This window comes from Clupea harengus, chromosome 3 (assembly GCF_900700415.2).
Source record: "Clupea harengus chromosome 3, Ch_v2.0.2, whole genome shotgun sequence".
Classification (NCBI taxonomy): Eukaryota; Metazoa; Chordata; class Actinopteri; order Clupeiformes; family Clupeidae; genus Clupea; species Clupea harengus.
Window position 1 is genome coordinate 8,534,062 of NC_045154.1, and position 15,360 is coordinate 8,549,421.

General features: G+C 46.6%; 1 protein-coding gene across 1 annotated transcript in view; it reads right to left on the minus strand.

Annotated features, from left to right (window-relative positions):
* Window positions 1-599: 599 nt before the first annotated feature.
* Window positions 600-15,360, minus strand: part of tmem266 (transmembrane protein 266) — a 59,399-nt gene continuing 44,638 nt past the window's right edge. The window contains exons 6-11 of the mRNA XM_031564464.2: window positions 14,920-14,976; window positions 13,660-13,798; window positions 8,714-8,829; window positions 4,738-4,933; window positions 1,732-1,794; window positions 600-1,495 (exon numbers count right to left, since the gene is read on the minus strand). Of these exons, the coding sequence (XP_031420324.1) occupies window positions 822-1,495; window positions 1,732-1,794; window positions 4,738-4,933; window positions 8,714-8,829; window positions 13,660-13,798; window positions 14,920-14,976 (1,245 nt within the window). The 3' untranslated portion in view covers window positions 600-821. The remainder of the gene's footprint in view (window positions 1,496-1,731; window positions 1,795-4,737; window positions 4,934-8,713; window positions 8,830-13,659; window positions 13,799-14,919; window positions 14,977-15,360) is intronic.

Genomic DNA, 15,360 nt, shown 5'->3' on the forward strand with positions numbered 1-15,360 from the left:
ACGACTGTACTGTACGTTTTGTGTGTGTGTGTGTGTGTGTGATTTCATCATACAAACACAAAATCTCCCCCCCAACCCCCCCCCCCCCTCCCCCACAAATCCCACCCTCTTGCCCCTCCTTAACCCCCTCCCTTTGACAAGATGGGGTGAAAACAATGAAATGTTTCCTGCAATACTGAAAAAAAAACACTGCCTGAAAGGCTTGAACGTGCCCTGCTGCTGGTTTCGAAATGGTGTTGTCTTCACACAAGGGCTCACGTAAAGAATCCCTACGAGCGTCCCATGGTTGAATGCGTTTCCCGGAGTGCCTCTCTCTTTCGGGACCATGGGGACAAGTTGTGCAATTTTGGCCTCCTCACCTCGCGCTTCCTCACGCCGCTCTCTCCCAGTTCAGGCCTTGCAGAGTGGGGGAGGAGAGGCCTGTGTCTCTCAAACCATCCAAAAAAAAAACATCAACAACAAAGTATCCGTACCAGGAGGTTGCTAAGAGCATAGTCACTTTGTCTTTCTCTTAACCAACCCCTTCTAGGGAGTTACAGGCATGGGGAGTTTGTCAGTGCTGGCTGAGAGAGAGAGAGAGAGAGAGAGAATAAAGAATGAAGAGAATGAGAAAAGAGGTGGGAGCAGCAGGGGGAAATCAAAAAGAAAAAAAATTGAGGATTAGGAGAAAGGGATGCCAAAAGAGTGAGAGAAAAGAAATGGATTAACCAAACTGAGACTGAAGAGTAAATGGGAAGAGAGAAAGCACGGTAAAGAAAAAAAAAAAAAAAGTAAAGAGAGGCTGCGTCAGCCGGTGCTGGTGAGCTGGCTTGTTGGCGCCCCTACGTGTCGGGCATGGGGCGTACGGGACCGTCGGCGGGCTCCATGAGCCGGTACTTCTCCTCAAGCGACGGCTCGCGGCCCTGCAGGTGAATCAGCGGCTTGGTCTGGAAGACGCCCCGGCTCTCCTGGTTCCGCTTGTTGTAGATGTTGAGCCGGTGCTCCAGCTCCGGGCTGGCCTTCACCGAGCCTGCCGGGCTGGGCAGCTTGAGGTTCACCGGGTCCACCGACATGCCTTTCTGTGCCAGGCAGGAGTCCTCCGACAGCGAGGAGAGCAGCTCCTTCACCACGGCGCTCGGGTCGCGGCCCGTCCTCCCGGACGCCGAGCCGCCCCCAAACTGTGCCAGTGGGCTGCAGTAGGGCGGGGGGCAGTAGCGCTGGGCGCTGTAGTCGGTGGAGGTGGAGGCCTCGCGCACCGTGGAGCTGCAGTCGGTGGTGGAGCCCAGCGTCTGGCTGCTGGGGCTATGCTGGCGTCCGCTGAAGGAGCAGCTGGAGCGGGACATGGTGGTGGCCGAGACCTCGCTCACCGAGCTGCTGCACGTGCGCTCCAGGCGGCTGGCCGAGGCCGCGTCGGCACTCACCAGTGACGGGGGCAGCTGGCTGGGGTTGTTGGGCAGGTGCACGTCGATGGATGCCGTGGTGATGACCCGAGCCCTAGGGTCAGGGATGCCCACATCTGTGATGCGTGAGGTGGCATTAACACAAACGTGTCAAGAATAACATGCGCACATGAAACACCAAACACACACACATACATCACAGGACACCATCCAAGAGACTAAAATGAACAACAACAAATCTCTGAACTAAAGATCATGACTAATGCTCTATGGTGTTGAAAAATACAAAACACATCACATGCTAAATGATTGCACAAAAGTTTATGGCTTGTGACGGGGAAGGAACACTTACCACTGCTTGCCTCACTGTAATACTGGCTAATGTAATTGTTCATGTCATCTTGTGCAACATGATCTGAAATGAACCAACACAAACAAATCATTAAAAAAAAAACAATACACATCAATGACAAACAAGCAAAACGATCTTTTGATTTACTGTGCCACTTGCACCATATGGATGTGTTTTTTTTTTTTTTTATACAGCCGGTCAGAGTGCCACAGAGAGGCAGTGTTAGCACGGATCCGGCACGCTTGATTGCCATGTAGCAGATTTTTCAGACATGCCATTTAATAATGGGGCACATCATTTTGGGGGGAGGAGGAGGTGGGGTTGGGGGCTGGCAGGATTGCCGTCTCGTAGTGTGGTCATCCGCTGGGTGAAAGGTCTCATGATACGCTTGGCAGAGTGGAGCGTGGCGCGCACTAAGTGCCATTCCGAGTCCCGCCGGAGCCGGCCGCGTTTATTTAATTCATTTTCAGCCTTGAAATATTCATCGCACACTGCCCCCAGAGGCGAGGCGTAGCACACTAAAACGCCACCAAGACAATCACTCTGGGATGAATAACACATGAGCGTATGAGCAGCAAGAGCTGCTTAAAAGGCTCTCCGACACACTACATTTCTCCCTCGGTGACCTCAAGAGACGGAGTGAGAGAGACAGAGAGAGAAAGAGAGAGAGAAAGAAAGAGAGAGAGAAAGAGTGTGTATGGGAGTGTCAGGAGTTGTGAGACAGAGTGACTTAGAAACTGGATGGGATGGAGAGAGAAAGAGAGTAAGGGAACATAGAGGGAAAAGATGAGAGAGAGAGAGAGAGAAAGGGGATTGAGTATACAGAAATAGAGTGAGTGGGAAAACAGGAAATAGCAAGAAGAAAAGCAAGAGCAAGTGAAAACGCAGATAGACACTGAAGGAGAGACGGATATAGAGAGGAGAGCACAATATCAGGTGATTTAGTGGGTATGTGGAGCTCTGGTGTGTGTTTGCGTGTGTGTGTGTGTTTGCGTGTGTGTGTGTGTGTGTGCGCGCGCTCCAAGCTCCAGTCTTAGCAGACCAACTCTGCCGCTCCTCTCCTCTTCTCCCACTCCAGGGTTTATGAGCCGTCACCGACTGACGACTTTATGACTCCTTTATTTATTTTCCCAATCTTCATCTGGAATTTTAGGAATTCTTTTTTTGTTGGTCGGGGAAACGTTTAGCCGGGGACTTTTTCAAATTACATTCCCGCACCATCGCGCAACACGATACTCTGCTGTGGCAAAGCATGGCATGTGCACAAATAAACATTTGCTTCCTCCAAAAAACCCAACAGACCAAAACAAGGACAATCTCTACTCCAAGAGTCACGTATGGCAACTAAAGCCACTGATGTCCAGACATAACCCTGCTAGGCCTTTGTCTGCACTTCACCTGGGTTAAAGGGTCTGGTCCTGTCTTTGCATGCCTTGCTTACTTCCCTCTAAATGCTTATGCAGAGAGGCTTGGAGGGGTTTAAATAAGAGATGGCCATTAGGATAGACCCCCCCAGGCGTCCCCCTGCACACTGCCTGACTCCCTGGGGCCCTCCCCCGAGGCTAGCCCGTGCCTTGACAGGCCTTTTTGTCCGTGCGCTGTTTGAATGGGGGAAAAGCCGCAAGCTTGCTCCTGGTGTCCATATTTCCCACAATCCTCGTGGGGCCGGCGTGTTGGGCTTGTTGCGAGGCTGTTGTGGTTTTCAGGTGAAAGGAACAGATGTTTGTGCCATAGTTGACTACTCTTGCACCGGAACACGGCCCAATGCACAGAGCACTCCTGCGTGTGTCCACAACAGCTGCAACCGCCAAGATTCCTATGTGACCTGACATGGTGTGAACCACACCGCACTCCTGCGGTTTTCCACAGGATATTATAAGGCCTCCCAATCTGGTCATTAGGCACAGCTGGTGGATGGTTAGCGGTATTGTCTCAGCTCTTAGGAGCGCAGGTTTGGGGAAGTGCAAAGGGCTGTTTGCTTGGGCTAGGCCTGGATGTGTCTAATTTGTTATTCATGCCTCCTTCTGTGCCGGCATGTCTACCTTGTTACTCTCCGTCCCCACATCGCCGTTTGCCCCCCTGCACTGCTTTGTTGTTTTGCGTTTTGTTTATTCTGCAGTGATTTCGAAGTTCCCCGTGTCCTCCAGAGAAGCTAATGTGTATTCTGTCCAAAATGACTTCACAATGGGGCAATTTGGAGAGTCTGTTATGGCACTCTGACAGGGAAAAGAACAAATCTGTAGAGTTTGACTTCTGCCATTATCTTTCACACGTGGCTCCTCTCTTCTACTCCTTCCTCTGAGCACTGCCAGTAATGGAGCCCAGCTGATGATGATGAGAGACAAACCACTGTGGAGGGCCAGAGCGCGGAGGCTGGTAACGTAGAGGCATAAACGAGGGAGCCCTAAGACACACCACACCAGCCCAGGTAACCCAACCAACAATTACAATCCTAATGGAAGGTTTATAGGTTCAATAGGTTTCATACAGATCATGTACTGTATATAGGGTTACATTTGGCTCATTTTCAACTGCAAGTTACATTTATAAAAAGACTAACAGAAGCACACAAACACATTAAAACGAGTATTAAACGAATATGAACATGAAAGCCGTAAACGTGTGTGTATGCATGTACGTACAGTATGGTGTGCATTGCTGTGTGATATGTAGGTAGGCTGCCTATTCCAAGCATCAGCTGCTCTCACTGAGCATGCAGTCTGTCTAAAGCTTATCCTCCTCATTGACATTGTCCTTACAGTCCCCTCTAGCAGTGTCTCTAAGGTCCCTGGTGTCTGTGCGTCTCTGCTTGATAATAGCTGAAAATGGGTATCAACTACAAATATACATAAGTCCACTCTCTGACCAGACGCAATGGAATTGGGTCAACTCTGTGAGAAACCTAAACATGTTGCTCCTATTGAATGCAATAGGAGTTGTAGGCTGTAAGGGTGCAGACAGAGGAGACAGAGGAAGCTGAGGTGTGGCACTGGGTGCGGTGCTCACCTGTCTGGTGGCCCAGATCTCGGGCCTTGACGTGGTGGCCCACACCACCGCCAGAGCTCTCGGGGCCGAGGCCGTCCACCTCCTGGAAGCTGCTTTGCTTGCCCCACACGTTGTGGATCTGCATGGCCGCCTCGCGCTCCGCCACCAGGTCCAGGTCCTGCTGGGCCAGGTGAGCCCGCAGCTGCCTGATCTCAAACTGACGGAGAGACAAAGAGAGAATGAATGACTGAAAGAAAGAAACGGTTGTGTGCAAATAACAACAAGCGAGCGAAAGGAAGAAAGAAAAAGAATGATAAATAGAAAAGAGCAAAGAAATAAACGAATGAAAACAAGAGGCCTATATGGTAGAGAAATGGAACAGACACTGGAAGAAAAATAGAGTGTGCAGACTCAAATAATCCCACAATGCATTTATCATTCTAGAAGAACTTCAAGATCCAGAGAGCCAATAACCACCAACAGTAAAACTCCCCCAGTGCAAAATTACACACCAGAGTTACCGATATGTCCAGTCTGTCTAACACATCGCCAGTGTCCCCTTGTAAATTCACTATGGCTTAGTTGGCAAGGCCTTGGCCCTATCTCTACCTTGCCTTGCTTGGACATTATGCTTCCCCTTCCTGGGAAAAACAACACTTGAGTCAACAGCCATGTTACTGTGATGTACAGACATTTGCTCCCTCAGTATTGATCCAGGGCCCTTCTCTCTCTCTGGAACAAATGAGATTGAATCTGTTATCTGACTGGGCTCCCCTGAAGACGGCCATAACAAGCCTGTCTCTGGGAGAAATGATGCCTCGTACTGTCTCTCTCTCACACACACACACACACACACACACACACACACACACACACACACACACACACACACACACACACACACACACACACACACACACGCACACACACACACACACACAGAGAGAGGGCTAGATTAAGTGATCTGTCTGAACTGTCTGATGGTGAGCATCACGTCAGAGGATTATAAAGATCAACTCGCACACTGTCTTGCCACTTGTTGTCGCTCAAAATCCTAAGAACAATGGAGACTGTAATTTGCCCTTTCACATGCAACATTATTTTAATGCAAAACTTAAGTAGAATGGTGACTGCAGGCATGTCAAGGATTTTTTAAGGAATTAATATATTTTCCCAATCTGCTCTACTGCACATCTAAAGATCACATTAGTAGACCTGGATATCACCTCAAACTCACATGTTCATTTTATTTTATTTACAAATGATGTAAATTCCTCTCTTAGGTACATGCTTCTACCAACCCACAATTTTGTGTAGTTCAGTAAAGCTAGACTGAGCTATACAGTCGTGTGGAAAAGTACTGTAGCACACAGCATACACAGCTCCATGCGTAATATCTCCACTGCTGAGTGAAATGGGTAACAATAGAGTTTTCTCTGACATACTCACCATTTTTTTGTCAAAATAAAATAAATAATTTCGTGACATACACTAAAGAGATGAAAGAAGAAAGAACCGTTAAGTCAAAAGGTCTTCTATCGCCACCTAGTGGATGACTTAATACCTTTTTACCTTATCTGATAATTAGTTCCCTTCCTTTCCCTAGGCTACAAGGCAGACCTTGACTGTGCTGAAGACTGATGTATGCCATGTATGATTTCAACTCCACAATGCCATTTATGTGCTATTATTTAGGATGTCAGACACAGGTTCAAGGTAGAGGTACAGGTACAGGTCCTCTTGTTTGTGGACTATTACTACTGCTTTCTATGTTTAGGCTCTTTCAACATGTTATTGAAAAATAAAGTTAGCCAACATACGCATAAAACATTTGACTCTCGCCAAACCTGTGATGTATGGAAATGCTACTGAAGCCACACACCTGAACTGCTTGTCAAGCCTCTTTTAAAATCTCTATCTGATCTCCTCAGTCGGTCTCTGTCATGGTTAGGGCTCAGGACCCTTGTTGTTACTTCCTGTGAAGAAAGTGGGCCGGTTGGACGACTGGTTGTTGTCACTGTTACTGCTCACCACACCTGACTGCTCTCTTTCTCCCCAGCGGCTGCACTGGTTTGCAGTGTGTGTGCGTGCCTAATGCTACGGGAGTGTGTGTGTGTGCCTAATGCCACAGGAGTGTGTGTGCACAGAAACCCAAGAGCCCTGTCCTGCTGGATCCTGCGCCATCTTGACTGTAGTCTCACATGCAGGCGAGACTACACAGATTACGCCAGATTATGACATTTCATGACGGTTCACAGTTGTGCCATCATGCACTAGCAGCACTGTCTCCGACTGCTCTGTGTTTAATGACAGCTGAGATTAAATTGATTGACACAGCCATGAGGAGCTGCCTGCCATCTGATCAGTGTCCCAATGCCTTGGCGAGTATCGGAATTTCAAAGACTGAAACACCAACTGCTGTGCTGTCTACGGACGGCTGCAGTACAGAGAGGCCTCCAGGTACGATAAGCACAACATTCAATGTTCATGTGAGGTCAAGATTGGTCTCTTTTTTTTGTCTTATTAAGGCTGTTCTTAATCTTGCTGTTGTGTTCCAGTAAAAATATTTTGTCTGAAAATGGTGTTTATTTCACCTGGTTGGCGTAAGTTTTTCTGGTTCTGAACCCATGGCCAGAGATGTGCCTCCAGAGGCGTGTGCCAGGGGAAAATGGCAGAACAGTTCTGCAATCTGGTGTTTGGGCTGAACGGCTGCAAGAGGGACCTGCGCAATGGAGCCTGGTGCCCCTGCTGGGGTCCCTGGCCTGTGGCCTCTTCCTCCTCCTCATCCTCCTTTTCCTCCACTGAGCGGCCCCTTTCTGGTCCACTGCCTTTTTTTCCACCCGGTGACGTTTAGCCCGAGTTCTGCAAAGGAACTGCCTCAAGTGACTTAGTCTCTGGCCGTCTACTAATGACTCTACTCAAGCTTAGAGGATGTGACTGAAGCCTTTAAATACCCTTTCAAATAAATGACCAGCTTCCTCTCAGCCGCAGTATTTCTATCTTATTTTGTGCTGTTATAGCCATTCAGAATAAATTAACTAAATCTCGTAATATGTGAAGGGTTTAAAAGAGAGTGGTGACATGATAAACAGAATACAACTTGATCCTTTTTTTCTATTTGAGACTTTCCCTTTCTGACATGAGGATGAAATGTTTTTTTTTGTCTGTGAATATAAGGCAAAATATGTTACGGCCCCATCTGATGCACAGCTAGGACTTTTATTTATATTTATTTTATTTAGTCTTCCCACCAAGTTGTTGCTGTGTTGTTGCTTTTTGGCAGTGGTTTTGCGTTTTCATCTTACAGGGCTGCCCTCTAGTGGTACTAAACCTCATAAAGGCCTATTACAATAAGTGATAAAAAATGTTTTTGTTGATCACTTTCATCTTAATACGCCAACAGAATGAAGAGCTTATGGCTTAAACACTAATGTCATGCCTTTCCTACATGATCTTCATCACAGTATCAAATATTCCAGAAGGCTATTTTAAAAGGAAGGATCAAAATTATAGGCCTTTTAACTAACTAAAAAAAGTGTTAAAAGACATTCACAGAGAGATACTCAAGGGTAGCAGGATGAAACCAGCAGCACGTTACCTCACCAGTGTCTTTTCCCATCTACAGCTTTTCTCCTCCTAACATGAAGGACAAGGCATATGCTACGGTGAGCAGGGCACGTGACTTGAGTCGTAGTCCGTTTATGAAACGAAAGTAGCCATTTCAGAATTTTGAATTTCCACAGACAGTTGGTTAGTACTGAAAATCCAGTCCAATCCAGATTTTACATGTAAACTGCTCCCCAATGGGAACACAACCAGTAGGGGGGCGCTATTAGCCCCATTCGCTCTTCTACGTCACCGTTGCCTGCCTCCAACAGATGAATGAATGGAACACAGAAGAACTTGCTTGCATATACTATATTGGGGCGTTAAAACCCTCTCAAGCTGGTCCCAGGCCTGTAGGTGTAAGTCATGCTGTTGAACGGGCCGTACTCACCGCCTGCTCCTGGCAGATCTGCGTGAGGCGCTCCAGCTGCTCCTCCCGCACGGCTTTGGCCTTCTCATACTGCTGGATCTCCATCTCCATCTCCACTTTCACTTGAAGCACGTAGGCTAGAGAGGAGAGCAGCAACGACACATCAGGACACTTTCTTATTGAAACCAAACCTTAAATAACCTAACCTAACAAACCTAAATTCATTAATTACTTATGGCTCTCCAAACAACATCCCAAGTAAACTCAAACCAGTAAGCAAAAGAATATGATTATTAAGAGTATGGAATAAGGTCATTCATTTACCAAACAAACTGACTCAAGAACAGAACTGACACCGCCCTCAATTAGTAGGCTCATTTAGGTGTTTGGTATGAGTTTGATGTGTTTGAAGTGTGAGACTTCAAAACTGCAGTAAACCCTAACCTTTGAATGCGTCTGGAGTGTGAGGAAAGAAGCTGGTACACCAGCAGCACTTTAAATTGACTGCACACAGACTCACGATGGGACTCCAATTTAGTTTTTCTCATTATATTACATTTCACAGGCTTTAAATTCCATAAGAGCCTTGCAAAAGGATTTAATTCGTGTTGAATGTATAATATAGTGTTCAGTTTGGGTGCGGCTCTGTTCTTCTCTGTTCCCTGTAGTTTTTTTCATGATGTCAGCATTCTATAAAAACAGTCTTTGAGAAGCACGTGAGGTTTCACTGACTACAAACAATCCCTGGACCATACTGAAATATAACTGCTACCGAACAAGAATAACCATTTCACCTAAAAACTACTAAAAGCAGAACCGTAGTCATCCTCACGAGTGAGAGGCATGTGGTTAATGTGCACACGTGGCTCTGCATAAAAAGTCATATTTTTAGCAAATGTCGCACACTTCTTGCATATTTTTACAGCGCGACTCACACTTCGCCCGGTAGGGCACTAAAAATAAGTGCAGCCGACTTCAGAGCAGGGCAGCTGATTGCGGCGGTGTGAAAAGCTGTGACGGCGAGCTGCTGGGCACAGACAGGGTGTCTATTACAGCTCACCGCAGGAGCCGCGCTCAGATATGCTGGCCTGTCTCCACGCCGCATCTCTTAATTAGACTACACCCGCTGGGCCCAGCACATCCCCTACACCTGCCAGCAGCCTGGCCTCACTTATCCAACACACACACACACACAAACACATGTGCACACACACACACATGTGCGCACACACACACACACATGTGTACACACACACACACACACACACACACATGTGCACACACACACACACATGTGCACACACACACGCACAAACAAATGTGCATGCACACGCACATACTCACACACATACACTTTCATTTGCCTCTTTTTTACCTGCTTCACACAAACAGTAGACCAATTAGTAAAATACTATTGGGCTTCACAAGGGTAATGACTCAACATATTATGCTTTCACATTAACAACCTGTTCAGGACGGAAAACTGCAGTGAAGACACAGACCGGGGAAGGCGGCTCCGTTAAAATGGGTTCACTAACACTCACTAGTTCTGTGTCGATGACTGGAAGCTCTTTATTTTGTCTATGAATCTCAGTAAGACTGCATGGGATGAATGAGTATTCTTTCAGTGCTGTTTACATTTGGTATCGTGTATATATATGTATGTCTCAGTAGTCTGCACTTCTCTCTGTCTCTCACACACACAGGATGATGTCATTGTTGGACTCGAGTGTGTAAAGCTCTCTTCTGCCACAAGAGGGCGTGATGTTAGAGCAGCTGTCCCTTCTCTCTGTCGGTCTTGTCCCTGCCCTCTCTCTCTCTCTCTTTTCTAAGTAGAATAATGATAATATTAGCATTTAAACTGATTTTATTTCACATATAAGTAATGACAACCGTGAGTCTTTCTTGCCTTCATTTATGCCACTAATTTCAGGTAGGATTCTCACATAAAATTCTGACTGTATCACCAAGAATGACATGCCATTGGAGGTTGTGTTAGAGCGTACACATCAATGACAGGCATCTGCATTGTATGCCTCTATTGTCTGATGCTATTCCAAGAGACCTGAGGTGGAGTGCAGGTCTAGACTGAAGGCTGCAGCCAGTGGCTGGCAGCTGAGGCAGGGCGAGGACTAGGACTGGGACCTGCTGTCATGATGGAGGGCTTATGAGTGAGAATGGCTTTCTTTCTGAGGAGGTGGGTGGTGGATTTTCATTCCCCGCGGGAGCCCAGTAACAGCCTCGGCCTCCCTGCCACGGCGTACGTCACGACCTGCTGTCAGGGCAAAGAGAGGTCCGTACGCAATGAAACCTTTGAGGGGGGGAGAAATGTGTGCAGATCAGCCCTTTCTGCCTCTCCTCTCCTCCTGTTTCTCCAGCTGAGGTTGCATTCTGACAAAGTCCACTCAATAAATCAAAGCCATTAAAACAGGCAGGTAAAGGGTGAGGACTGACGGCAGCGCTGCAGGTGAAATGTGCAGACGACGTGCTCTCACGTGTGAGGCCTGCTCACTGAGCATATGGAGAGGAAAACAACAGAAAAATAACCCGATAGCTAAACGCTAAACGTGTCTGTGAAAAAGGAGATGAAATGGAAATGTCATGAATAAATCACGCACACGATGACCATATATGCACACACACACACACACACACACACACACACACACACACACACACAAACACAGCATTGCATAGCATACTAACAAACATGATCCAAATCATGTCAAAAATGCCAAATGCAAGGAAACACAACCTGTGCATAACATATAACTGTGACCAGTCCTTATGAACAGAAAGCAGTCCTTGGCATGTGTACCAACCCTTAGATCCAGAGCGCTACCCCTGCGGTACTAAACCAGTGGGAAAACAGGGAGAGGCACTGGGACAGGGAGCCCAGCGGCGGCAGACGCGGAGTGAAGGGTCAGCTAGTGTGATGTGAAGTGTTTATCTACCCTGAGATGGCCCTTGTGATGGCAGGTGCAGGGAGCAGTGAAGGTGTGTGGGTGCGCACGCGTGTGTGAGAAGGGGAGGCAGGGTGGAGGAGCTGATGAGTGTGTGTGTGTGTGTGTGTGTGTGTGTGTGTGTGTGTGTGTGTGTGTGTGTGTGTGTGTGTATGTGTGTGTGTGTGTGTGAATGGGGCAGTGAAGGACTTGATGAGTGTAGTGTGTATGTGAATGGGATGAGAATGAGGGTCACCCAGCGCTGGCGATCGACCATGCATACACTTGCATTAATAAGAGCTCTGGTCAGTCATTATAGACATTATGTTGCTCTCATCGCTGAGGAGGGAGCGCAGAATCGATAGGAATTTTAATGGGGCGGCGGCTGGCTCTGCTGCACACTGATCATCCATCAACACACACTCACTTAAACACACACGCACACACACAAAAGCTTGCACACACACTCATCTGCACATACACACACACACACACACACACATACACACACACACACACACACACACACACACACACACGCAACCATGCAGATATGGACACACACTGAATTAAACACACACGCACACACACTCGTTTGCACATACACACACACACACACAGACACGCAATCACGCAGGTATGGACACACACTCACTTAAACACACACACACACACACACACACACACACACAGATTAACATGCACACTTACGAATAGAGTAAGTGTGTCATGTCATACACACAAACGACAACTCAAATGGACCAACAGAAAATACACACGTTTACATTCACATGCATAACCACGTACATGTGCACATATTCAATACAAATACACACGTTTACATTCACATGCACTCTTACATGCGTACACATTCAATACACATTTCTAAATTTGCATACAATCACAGACTCTCAAACACATATGCCGACAATCTCTGTCTGTCTTTCTCTCTCTCAAGCCACAAACACACACACACACACACACACACACACACACACACACACACACACACACACACACACACACACACACACACACCTACACACACACATAGAGAGACACTCTTCTCAAATTACATAATTTTTTACATTACATAGTTTGCCAAAACATGATTTCTCAGTAACTCAGAAAGGCAGTATGTGTCACAGAATGAATGTCACAAGCCCTTTCCCAAAGTACATTGCTTTCACGAATCACTGGCATGAAAAATACTTTATAAATCAGGCTTCCTATAACATTACAGTCTGGTCCGCAAGATGCTTTGCTATGAATATTTAGGTGATTGATTTAATAATGCAGGACAAATGTGCCATGATATAAATATAAATGTAAACCTATGTAAACATATGTAAACCTGAACCTTCCTTCACCCTATAGGGAACTACATTTTAGAAAGATTTCAGTAGCCTCCAAAAGTCCCTCACAAGGAAACCCATTTCTCTGCTAATATGATGACAATCATACACTCATTCTATTAATAGGAACCCTGTGCCCTCAAAATGCTGTATGACCGTTATAATTATAATTGCATGATGGCATTATGAACACACTTTATATCCACTAAGCTATTCTACAACTCATACTTTGAAAGCTGTCTCTCTCTATTTTCATCCACTACCAATCTTGTATTTATCATGTATACACCATCTTACATGCGTTATGTAATCTTGTATGTATATATGCCACATGTATGCTAATCCTGATGTGTGTATGAATGTATCTGCCTTCGCCTTAGTGCTTGCTCTAGGAGGTTCAGGCTCTGGGCTCTATAAAGTGACTTGAGACTATTGTAATTGTTACTGGCGCTGTATAAATAAAATTGAATTGAATTGAATTGAATTGAATTGAATTGAATTGAATTGAATTGAATTGAAAAGTGACCTTTTAAAGAGTGCTTCATTTCAGCATTTGTCAGACATTCGGACCCCAGATCTCTATGTCCATCTAGCTTTAGGTTTAGACTGTATTTACTGCAGCTACTCCGCCCTGAGGGTCACTCCTCCCTCTGATACCCACTGGCCTTACCATCAATGATCCTCTTCACCCTCCAGATCCGGAGGGTGATGATGAGGCTGATGGCGTCCCAGGGACTGCTGGGGCCGTTGGCAACTGTGGAGGCCACCATTGGGGCCAGTGAGAGGACAATTACAGCACCGTCAAACACCTGAGGAGAGGAGAGGAGAGGAGAGGAAGGGGAGAAGAGAAGAGAGGAGAGGAGAGGAGAGGAGAGGAGAGGTGAGGAGAAGAGAGGAGAGAAGAGGGAGAAGAGAGGAGAGGAGAGGAGAGGAGAGGAGAGGAGACACAGACAGATCAGAGGAGCATTAGATGATGGGCATGACACTAAGAACATGGCACATGGGACCTTGAGGAAGAAGAGCCAGGGTTGACTGGGATCAGATAAGACCTAGAGACGCCACAATCTGATTGGTTCCACAGCCAGCTGCAGGCTTAGGTGCATATGGCATGGGAACACAGGCATGGGGAGTGGAGCATAGTACTCAAAGACTCCTGCACGACTAAAGGACTAAATACACTGGACATTTGAGCTGGGTATGAAGAGTTAGATATTCTAGAGGACACAGGAGCATGCTGGATGAGATATAGTATCATGTATCCAGACACAGGACACAGTAAGCCATTTTAAGCCAAGATCAAGGGTAAGACCAGACAAAGATAGCATCATCAAAAACCTACAGTACAGGGAACAGGTTGTCAAGATAATAATGTTTCATGAACAATCTGTGTAATTATCATGGTAATAACTATGTAACAACAGCCACTATGTTAGCATATTGTCGGTATAACACACATAGACCGGTATACTCGGTAGAACTCCAAATCTCCCTGGAAACCTGTGATTCATAACCCTGGTGATTTCATACACTGTTATATTTCGTGCTTCGCCATCAAGGACAAGTTTGACAGAGATGAAGTGGGGCCACTGTGGCAGTCCAGTAACCCAGTCAAAAGCCCCCCCAAACAACATCTGTTACTATAAATCAGAGGCCGAATAATGGCTAAAAAAAACAGGAGACGGGAGATAAAATAGCATCGCCCCGGCGTGCAACGGCTGCCTCCAGCTCCCAGGGTGTGCAACTGAGAGTGTGACACTGCAGCCGCAACACAGCCAAGGGGAAGAGAGAGAGAGAGAGAGAGAGAGAGAGAGAGACAGGGAGAGAAAAGACAGAAAGACAGAAAGAGGGAGAGGTAGAGAGAGACTCATCCCTCATCCCCAGACCCCCTCCGTCCCTCCGTCCCTCTTGAATGGTGCCCTGGGGAACTTACCTCAACTTTGTTCTCAATGTAATCCCAGATCCCCAGCACCACGATCCTAAACACAGTCTGAGAGAGAGAGAGAGAGAGAGAGAGAGAGAGAGAGAGAGGGAACAGACAGAGAGAAAGAGGAGTGAGACGGGCAGAGAAAAGAACAAATGTGAGAAAAAAGTGTGCAAGGAGGAGAAAGAAATACAAAAAGACACCCAAAGAAAGTGGTGTGGACAGAAAAAGAGAGGAGGCGAAAGAGAAAGTGGAAAGAAATGAATAAAAGGATGGATAAAGAGAGAAGAGAGATAGAGAGAGTCTGTGTAAGCGAGAGATGAGGCACAAAGGAGAGCGATTAGGGAGCAGAATGAAATGATCACATTTTGATAGCTCAGCAGATTTAAGTCCTCCCCATTAAGATTCCAAGATATAATTGACCTGCAAGTTTTCACCACACATGTCCCT